The sequence below is a fragment of the Amia ocellicauda genome, chromosome 11 (assembly GCF_036373705.1).
Source record: "Amia ocellicauda isolate fAmiCal2 chromosome 11, fAmiCal2.hap1, whole genome shotgun sequence".
Taxonomy (NCBI): domain Eukaryota; kingdom Metazoa; phylum Chordata; class Actinopteri; order Amiiformes; family Amiidae; genus Amia; species Amia ocellicauda.
Window position 1 is genome coordinate 19,833,087 of NC_089860.1, and position 9,469 is coordinate 19,842,555.

General features: G+C 38.9%; 2 protein-coding genes across 2 annotated transcripts; both read left to right on the forward strand.

Moving 5' to 3' along the window:
* Positions 1–690: 690 nt before the first annotated feature.
* LOC136763099 (protein Wnt-8a) lies at positions 691–6,350 on the forward strand. Its single transcript, XM_066716828.1, has 7 exons — positions 691–1,304; positions 3,624–3,749; positions 3,843–3,876; positions 4,047–4,185; positions 4,581–4,706; positions 4,834–4,976; positions 5,219–6,350. Exons 1-7 carry the CDS (start codon positions 1,144–1,146, stop codon positions 5,783–5,785), a joined length of 1,296 nt encoding a protein of 431 aa, XP_066572925.1. The 5' UTR covers positions 691–1,143; the 3' UTR covers positions 5,786–6,350.
* A 1,052-nt stretch (positions 6,351–7,402) lies between these two features.
* LOC136763100 (protein Wnt-8a-like) lies at positions 7,403–9,217 on the forward strand. Its single transcript, XM_066716829.1, has 5 exons — positions 7,403–7,432; positions 7,676–7,814; positions 7,904–8,029; positions 8,235–8,377; positions 8,654–9,217. Exons 1-5 carry the CDS (start codon positions 7,418–7,420, stop codon positions 9,215–9,217), a joined length of 987 nt encoding a protein of 328 aa, XP_066572926.1. The 5' UTR covers positions 7,403–7,417.
* The last annotated feature ends 252 nt before the right edge of the window (positions 9,218–9,469 follow it).

Genomic DNA, 9,469 nt, shown 5'->3' on the forward strand with positions numbered 1-9,469 from the left:
TTTATTTTTTGGGAGAATAAAAATCTTATCCTTTATCCAGGGCGAATTTCTAATTCTAATTTCAGTTTAATTTTGAGACCCCCATCCAAAGGTAAATTACATAATTAACATATCACTATGAAATAGGATACTGACTTTATATAATTATTTCAAATTAAATTTAGGCTCACTTACCCATTACAATCACCTATGTAAGAGGCTTATACATAATTTGTAAGTACATTTCACTGCACAGCTCTAATATGATTTATAGATAGATAGATAGATCTCATTAATCCGAACAAAATGTCGGTATATGATTCTAAAGAGTATTTAATCACAAGTAATTTAATAAATATACAGCTAGTAATCTATAACATTGCCAAATTTACATAAGCATCTCTACTTTAAATACAGGTTGACTAAGGTGAGACAGTTTTCCCAATTTGTGACATTAATCCTGGTGCGTCATGAGGACTTTCCACTTGAAAATAAAGTGTACAAAGTAGGGATGTGACATTGTTTCATATCATAGCCTACAGTAAAATATAGAATAAGGTTGCGCCTTGTAACACCCCTGCGAGACCAGCAGCTCATAACAAGCGCACCTTTACACACCAGCCCCTAATACCCCACACCTGCAAACATTTAGCCATCCAAGGACGCTGGCTCAGGCAATAATGTGTCGGCGTTGATCTGGCTCTCTTTTTTCTTCTCCATTGTGGAAGCAGGATTTTGCGTGCTCTTCTTATTTCACACTTGTTAATGGGGAGTGAGAAACGCAACACAAATGGTCTTTTAACTCTGCGCCCGGCCATCCTCTGTACTGATGTGCGTGGAGAGCTGGCGTCAGGACTCCTGCCACCCAGAAACAGACGTCTGGCATGCATTTTACACACTAATGTCAATTTCCCTGCCTTTATCGCGTTCATTAGTTCACTTATCTGTCTCCAGATCCCGACTACAGTTTAAAGTGGTCGTTTTGCGGACAGAAAGTAGTGTAGACTGCTTGTTAAAACACAATCACATTTGTTATGTATGAAACAATTCTCGACGCACGCATTATTTTATATGAGCATAGTTGAATTATGACTGAATATGGCAAACATGTATTTCAAATAAAACGCCAAGGTTATAAACAATTAATCGGAAAACACTTAGACTATGTTGCTTAATAAAACTGACAGGTATAATCTTAAAAAACAACAACTCTTTCTCATTCAAAATGTTCAAGACAGCCTTCAGGGCATCCCAGCTCAAGTCCTGGGGGCAAACGTGACTTCTGCACCTAATGGAGCCTCGAAATGGACCGCCTTTGTTCTCAGGTACCCGATTATTAAATCCATATTGTCGTTTATAATGTTTGTACCATGAAAACTTTATAATACTCGGGAAATGTGTAATGTTTGTATCAGTTTTGTTGTCTGAATCATTGAGAAATGTGACCCGGTGCTGTCATCGTAAGGTGTATGAATTGAATTGACCCACACATGGAGATTACTCAGTTTTCCACAGAATTTGTATTTATTTGTGTTTAAACTTGTTGTGAAAGGATACACGGATAGGAACCTAAAAATAAAAGCTAATATAATTACTTAGAAACATTTGCATTAGGTACATAATGAAAAGCGCTTTAGCCATTTTCTGCAAACCAGTTATAATCTGGAAAGTTTGCTGGTTTATGTGTACTTCAACGTGTAGTCGAAAACATGTTTTGCATGATCAAATATAATTTTGCAAAGTTATCAGATAATGGATGCACATGGAGTATATAGGCCCATATAATATGCTAAAAACATTTCTAATTTTTAAGAATATGCTAATTACACATGGAATTGGACTGTTAACGGCCTTTTAGCAAGGCGTTGGGTTTTGTGTGCTGTTTTATCAGATTATTAACCAATAAAGCAATGTTAGGCCATTGATTAAGGGGAAAAAATCGGATGCAGCCCCACCAGTTTCCCTGAAGGCGGTTTACTTTACTTACTTGTGGATCAACACTTAATAGCCTTTGATTTTGTCTCAATTAGGTGCCGGGGAGCCGTGGGTTCATTCAGTGAAAGTTTGATGTTGCCGATATCCAATTAAGGGGGATTATCCTCACCTGGAGGACACCCTTTGTCAGGGCTTTTCACAGCTTGCTTGGCCAAATCAATTGCCATCGGGATTTATGTAACGGCATAGTTGGAAGAAACTGCAGTTTACTTAAATTACAGAGCTTTAAGAGGTTCCCTTGCAAAAGGAGAAAAAATAAAAGTCACAACAATTGTTGTCTAAATGACACATAAAATGCCTATGTTAAGATGAACTCTCTTAAATTGGTTATTAATTTTAACACATTGGTTGGAATAGAGTATATTTATGAATGTGGATTATGTAATTAAATGTTTAAAGTATGTTTTACGTTAGGGGTTAGCATATTATTGAGCAGACCAGTAAACCCTCATTAAAAGTTATGGATTCAAAACCGTTTCCCCAACCAGCAACTCATTATTGAACGAGGAGAACCCTAAAGATTACTATATGTAAAAGTATGACTTTTTTTGTATTTTATCAAACGACACAATGTCGTGAACAGAGAAATAATATTTCTGTGATATTTTGGCCACACATGTCCCAAAATAACTTGCTAGATGAGGACTGTTTCCTGTGATTTGTATTGGTATGTTGATCAATGTGTTTTTCTACAATAGTTTAGAAAGCTTGACGTGCTCGCATACGCGGTGGTCCTGTTGAAATAAAATAAATGTGCACTAGGACAACCAACTTTGTAAGTGAATCTTAACACAAACTTATATATAATGTGTGTGTATATTATATATATATATATATATATATATATATATATATATATATATATATATATATATATATATTAGGAGCTATTTAGGATAAACTGTATACAATGTATTTCTAACATATATGATACAGTTCCTCAAACAAGCGTATTGGTTTTATGTGAAAAGACATACATGTAAAAACTATCACAGTATACAAAGTATACACTTACTTTGTAAGTGTGATATGCAACTGATTGTTCTTATTTGTGTAAGACCGAAAGTATCAAAGGCAGCAAACGTTCATTTACATTGTAAATATGTTTAAAGTCACACTAGATGGTGATTAAAGGAATAGGCAACACTTCAGAATAAACACACCACTGTGTAAGGATCTTTCGACTACACAAAGCAGCATGTCACTGAGCACCGTACCTGTAGTGTGGATATTCATGGGGCAAATTATATTAACTGTAGGTATAGTTATTGCACAGCTGAGAATGTAGTACCATAAATATCTGAATTCTTTTTAAGATTTTAAACTGACTTCTTTGTCATGAATTGTTTTTAAGAATATTATTATAATGACGGTGCTCATTATCATCATATGTTTAAGAATGTGATCTTTAAATAAAGACATTTTAAACCTTACAACGTTGGAGGGGTATAGGGGTATTTAAAAACGGTGTCAAGGCTTTGAAGTGCGGTATTAGGCGTTTCCCGAGTCTTGATCATAGAAGAAATGGCCCAATGACCTCCCTGTAGTCATTTCACAGTAAAATGAAAACTTTTCCGTCCCTTAGACGAGACCCCCTTATAAATATGCGAGAAGCCGCCCTCACTGCCTCTGTGTCTTGTCTTTCTCAGCATCTTCCTACCGGACTATCCAGAGGTCAAGGGTTTAAGGTGGCAGTTTGCTATCATGGTTCCCTACCAGTTCTTCACTACAGTTGTCCTCTCTCTGCACTGCCAGGTGTTTTTAGCTGCAGCATGGTAGGGCATTTTTCATTTATTATTATTATTATTATTATTATTATTATTATTATTATTATTATTGCATTTTTACAATGTTTGTCTACCTTTTAGGTCTGTCAACAACTTCCTGATGACGGGCTCAAAGGTAACTTTAATCTATTGATCCTCCTATGGCTTTAGTGTACAGTCGAGCTTTACATGCAGTTAACCGAATTGCTTTTCCAGGTTTCTTGTATATCTCTATACGGTGGAATAGCTTAACATTCAACCCCGTGATAAAGTGGTTAATGGTGGTGTTTTATCCCCCATGTGCAGGCCTACCTCACCTACACCAGCAGTGTGCAGGCGGGGGCTCAGCGCGGCGTAGAGGAGTGCAAGCACCAGTTTGCGTGGGACCGGTGGAACTGCCCGGAGAGCGCCTTGCAGCTGTCCACCCACAACGGACTGAGAAGCGGTAGGTTATATGTCAAGGACAAATCTGTCTTATCTGTTGTAAAATAATGTTTAATAATATACACCGTTAGAAATAAAATAAATGCACTTGTCTCTGGAGTGGTCGTTTCGTTTTTTTAATCTGATTGACATTTATATGCTCTATATTTGTACCAGAAACTACAATAACAAAATAAAAGTAGTAGTGACATATATATATATATATATATATATATATATATATATATATATATATACAAAAAAATAACAGGATGCATGTTCATAACAACCTCCCTAACACTAGTCAAATAACGGAGAACTCATGGTGATGTCATTAATTGTATATGCCTAGCAGAGTGCTTTTATTAAATACTATTTGTGCACATGAATAGTTCATTATCTCGTTTTGCATTCCAGCTACCAGAGAAACATCTTTTGTCCATGCAATCAGCTCCGCTGGAGTGATGTACACCCTGACTAAAAACTGTAGCATGGGTGACTTTGACAACTGTGGATGTGACGATTCAAGAGTGGGTCAGATCGGTGAGTGACACATGAAATGTAAAATATATACATATCTAATGTTACATTGATATTCTGAAAGGGCATCATGTCAACAATATGAGCTGATATTTAAACTGTACATCGCTGATGTAAGTTGACTTTACAGGTGGGAGAGGTTGGGTGTGGGGAGGCTGCAGCGATAATGTGGACTTTGGAGAGAGGATTGCAAAGCAGTTCGTGGACGCTCTGGAAACGGGACACGACTCCAGAGCTGCAGTGAACCTGCACAACAACGAGGCCGGCAGACTGGTGAGAGCAGTAGTCATTGATTTCTTAAAACTATTGGTATCTATGATCAACAAACAGAAGCACGCAGGGAGGAATATTTGGAAGATAGTTCAACCAGATGAGTTACACTAAACCCTTTATATATAGATAAAATAAAGAATGCATGATTTGATGAAAGCTTTTCTTTTTTTGAATGACTCCGATGATATTAAAAATAAACTCGTGAACATTCTAAAAATAATGTGTATAACTCTTCCTTGTAGGCTATTAGGGCAACTATGAAAAGATCCTGCAAGTGCCACGGGGTGTCTGGGAGCTGCAGCGTCCAAACCTGCTGGCTCCAGCTGTCCGAGTTCAGAGACATCGGGAACTACCTGAAAGTGAAGCACGACCAAGCCCAGAAACTGGAGATGGACAAGAGGAGGATGCGAGCCGGCAACAGCGCCGACAACCGAGGGGCCATCGCGGAGGCTTTCAGCACCATCGCCCGGACAGAGCTCATCTACCTGGAAGAGTCCCCGGATTACTGCGCCAAGAACGCCAGCATGGGGCTGCACGGCACGGAGGCCAGGGAGTGTCTGCAAAGTGGCAAGAACCTCTCCCAGTGGGAGAAGCGCAGCTGCAGGAGGCTCTGCCATGAGTGCGGCCTGAAAGTGGAAGAGAGGAGGAGTGAAATCGTCAGCAGCTGCAACTGCAAATTCCACTGGTGTTGCACCGTGAAATGCGAGCAGTGCACACAGGTTGTCACCAAACACTTCTGTACAAAAAGAGAGAGAAACCGCAGGCCTTATAACAGCACCAGACGCCGAAATCGTGGACATGAAAGCTGAACATGTACCCCATAGCCTTTTAAAATATATGTACTTTATTTAATACTTTTAATATGTTATTTATACTGGGATATAGCGACAGTGTTTCTATATGCCGACTTAACGAGTGTCGAAGGGTTTTCACACTTTCAAGGGGAGATTTTGCCTTTTTTCTGTGAAAGAGGGTATAACATTATATAAATCTGGATTTATACACTGTTGATAGTTGTTTATTATTCAGAAATCCTACTTATTCGTACGCACTTTTGTGACAGTAATATGATACATCACACCTCTATTATTATAATAATTGTGTTTTTTTTTTCTACTTGCCAAAGCACACATTGTTTGCATGTTCACCATGTATTCCCACTGTAGAGGTCGTTTAGGAGGTATGGCACGGTTGGGGGTACGCTGTCGCTTATTTCCAGGTGGCTTACCCAATTGTTTTAGTGTATTTTCAATAGCAATGTGATTCCGTAAAGTGATGGATTTATTTTAAACCTTTGTTGTTCAACGTAACATTTTGCTCTTGCTATATGATATTTTTTGTAGTGTGAATTTCATATTAAATATTTTAAGTATTTCTGTTTTCTGTGCGTAATATTGATTCTCGGGTCGGTCACGTTGGGGACCAGTGTCCTGTAACACTTCCCATGATCTAAATTCCCAGTTACTTCTACATTTTGAATCGGAAACTTTCAAGTAAGGTCAGATTTGCAAGAACGAACGAACATGTGAATGTATGCATATATATATATATATATATATATATATATATATATATATATATAAACACATTTTCAAACACTGCTTGGTTAAAGACGTGTAATATAAAAGTGGACTAGAAAAACATTAATTGTATTAGAACAAATTGGACTTAGGAATACAGAAATACCTGGTAATAAACACAAAACTACTACTCTGGACTACAGAAGAGTTTTTTTCTGTATTTCTGTAATACTTTAAATGTGTATTTCTTCCCACAAACGTGGGTTCAAAAGCTTAATAATTGTCTTCAATGCTGCGTGGTAGACAGTGGAGAAATGTCCCTGAATCAAGATTAAATAGTCTAAATTTTATGGAGTTTATTTTTTCCATAAAACCAACACAAATTACCTACTGTAAGTTATATCAGTATCTGACCCCTGACCCCTTGTAAAACAAGGCAATCGGATTTAATGTAATTAAACTTCATTGTTATTAATGTGTCAATTGTTGTGGGTAAAACGCACAGTTAAGGGCGGCACCTTGAAGTGCGTTTTAGGCGGATCCTTGTCTTTGCTCACCGCCCTTCACCCAATGATCTTATTGGCTGACCCAGGACAAAAGATAAAGTTGTCCCTGGCTTAATAAATGCATCATTTAAATTTAAGAGAAAGATTTGAGTTCCTCTCATTTCCCTTCACACAATAGCGCCATATAGCACCCAGCACTGAGATTGGCTGCAATGCGTCCCTATAGACTCATCAGTTCCGCTGCCCTCTGGATGTCCTACAATCTCTTGTTCGCGAGAGCGTGGTAGGTGATCCATTCTTGATTTTTTTTTTTACATTGTTATGAATTATAACACTAACAATCTATATTTAATGTAGTATATGTATTTCAAAAATAACACGTGTTTTCCTATTTAGGTCTGTGAACAACTTTCTTATGACTGGACCTAAGGTAATGTATTTATTATTATTATTATTATTATTATTATTATTATTGCATCTTCTACTACTATATTGGATTCATATTGCACGTTAACTAAACAGCTATATGCATTTGATTGTGCTTTTCTTTTTTATGAAGTAAATAAGATCTTTAAAATCTACCCAATCAATATAAAATGTATAAACTATCATTTGTAGCTTCATCATGATACAAATTTAATTTGCTTTATGTATGTTTTTTTTTTTTTCACAGGCCTACCTCACCTACGCCAGCAGTGTGCAAGTGGGGGCTCAGAGCGGCATAGAGGAGTGCAAGCACCAGTTTGCGTGGGACCGGTGGAACTGCCCGGAGAGCGCCTTGCAGCTGTCCACCCACAACGGACTGAGAAGCGGTAGGTTTCGTTATTATTATTATTAGTAGTAGTTGTCGTTGTATTATACTTTTGTATGGCATCTATATTATCTTCCTTTTTCATTTCAGCTACCAGAGAAACCTCTTTTGTACATGCGATTAGCTCAGCTGGTGTGATGTACACTCTTACCAAAAACTGCAGTATGGGCGATTTGGATAATTGTGGATGTGACGATTCCAGGAATGGGAAACTTGGTAAGTGGAGGTGAACTGAACCCAGATTAAGCAAAACTATGTCGCACATGAGGCTATTTATTCTTCATGTTCCACTTACAATGACTACGTTCGTTTGGCATGTGTGCTCTGGTGCGTTTTTCCATTCTGTCTGTGTGCAGGCCTATATGCATTTCTTTTTTCTTCTCTTTTAAATGCTGTTGTGTATTCTGTACTGTGTGTGCAGGGGGCAGGTCGTGGATGTGGGGAGGATGCAGCGACAACGTGGATTTTGGGGAGCGAGTTTCAAAGCAGTACGTGGATGCGCTGGAGACCGGGCAGGACTCGAGGGCCGCTGTGAACCTGCACAATAACGAGGCTGGCAGACTGGTGAGAGCCCAGCCTCAGACTTTGTCACACAGCATGAGTGATTCAAACTCTGTTAATCATCATCATAATAACGATGACAATAACGATGGTCATAATAATAATAACAGACAATAACCATCATCATCATAATGATCAATAATTATAATAAAAACGAATATATATATTATTATTTTTTTTAATTTTTTTGGGGCTATACCAAAATCAGCTATGCTTGTAATGGCAAGAGTGAAATTCACTTGAATCGTCCAGTAATAACCAACGCCGTGTTTCTCACAGGCCGTCAAGGCGACGATGAAACGCATCTGTAGATGTCACGGCATGTCCGAGAGCTGCAGCGTCCAAACCTGCTGGCTCCAGCTGTCCGAGTTCAGAGACATCGGGAACTACCTGAAAGTGAAGCACGACCAAGCCCAGAAACTGGAGATGGACAAGAGGAGGATGCGAGCCGGCAACAGCGCCGACAACCGAGGGGCCATCGCGGAGGCTTTCAGCACCATCGCCCGGACAGAGCTCATCTACCTGGAAGAGTCCCCGGATTACTGCGCCAAGAACGCCAGCATGGGGCTGCACGGCACGGAGGCCAGGGAGTGTCTGCAAAGTGGCAAGAACCTCTCCCAGTGGGAGAAGCGCAGCTGCAGGAGGCTCTGCCATGAGTGCGGCCTGAAAGTGGAAGAGAGGAGGAGTGAAATCGTCAGCAGCTGCAACTGCAAATTCCACTGGTGTTGCACCGTGGAATGCGAGCAGTGCACACAGGTTGTCACCAAACACATTTGTGCCAAGAGAGATGGAGTACTTGGGCATTTTAACAACAGACGAAAACCCCGTGGGCATAAACGATAAACCGTTCACACATTCAAACACATTCTAAGACTTTGCATTGTATATGCATTCAAGTGTTGTTTTACATTTCTGTGAAGTGATGTATCTGTTCTGTATGATATTTTATGTGTGGTGTTGTCAATAATTAAGATTGTGCGATGTATTTTGCTTATTTGTTTGCCAAGCTGAAAAAGTGCAATATCAGTGCCAGCATCAAGAACGTGTTGTAAAGGTTTACTTGTAATAAATGATTAGTCTGTTGGCCTAGATCAT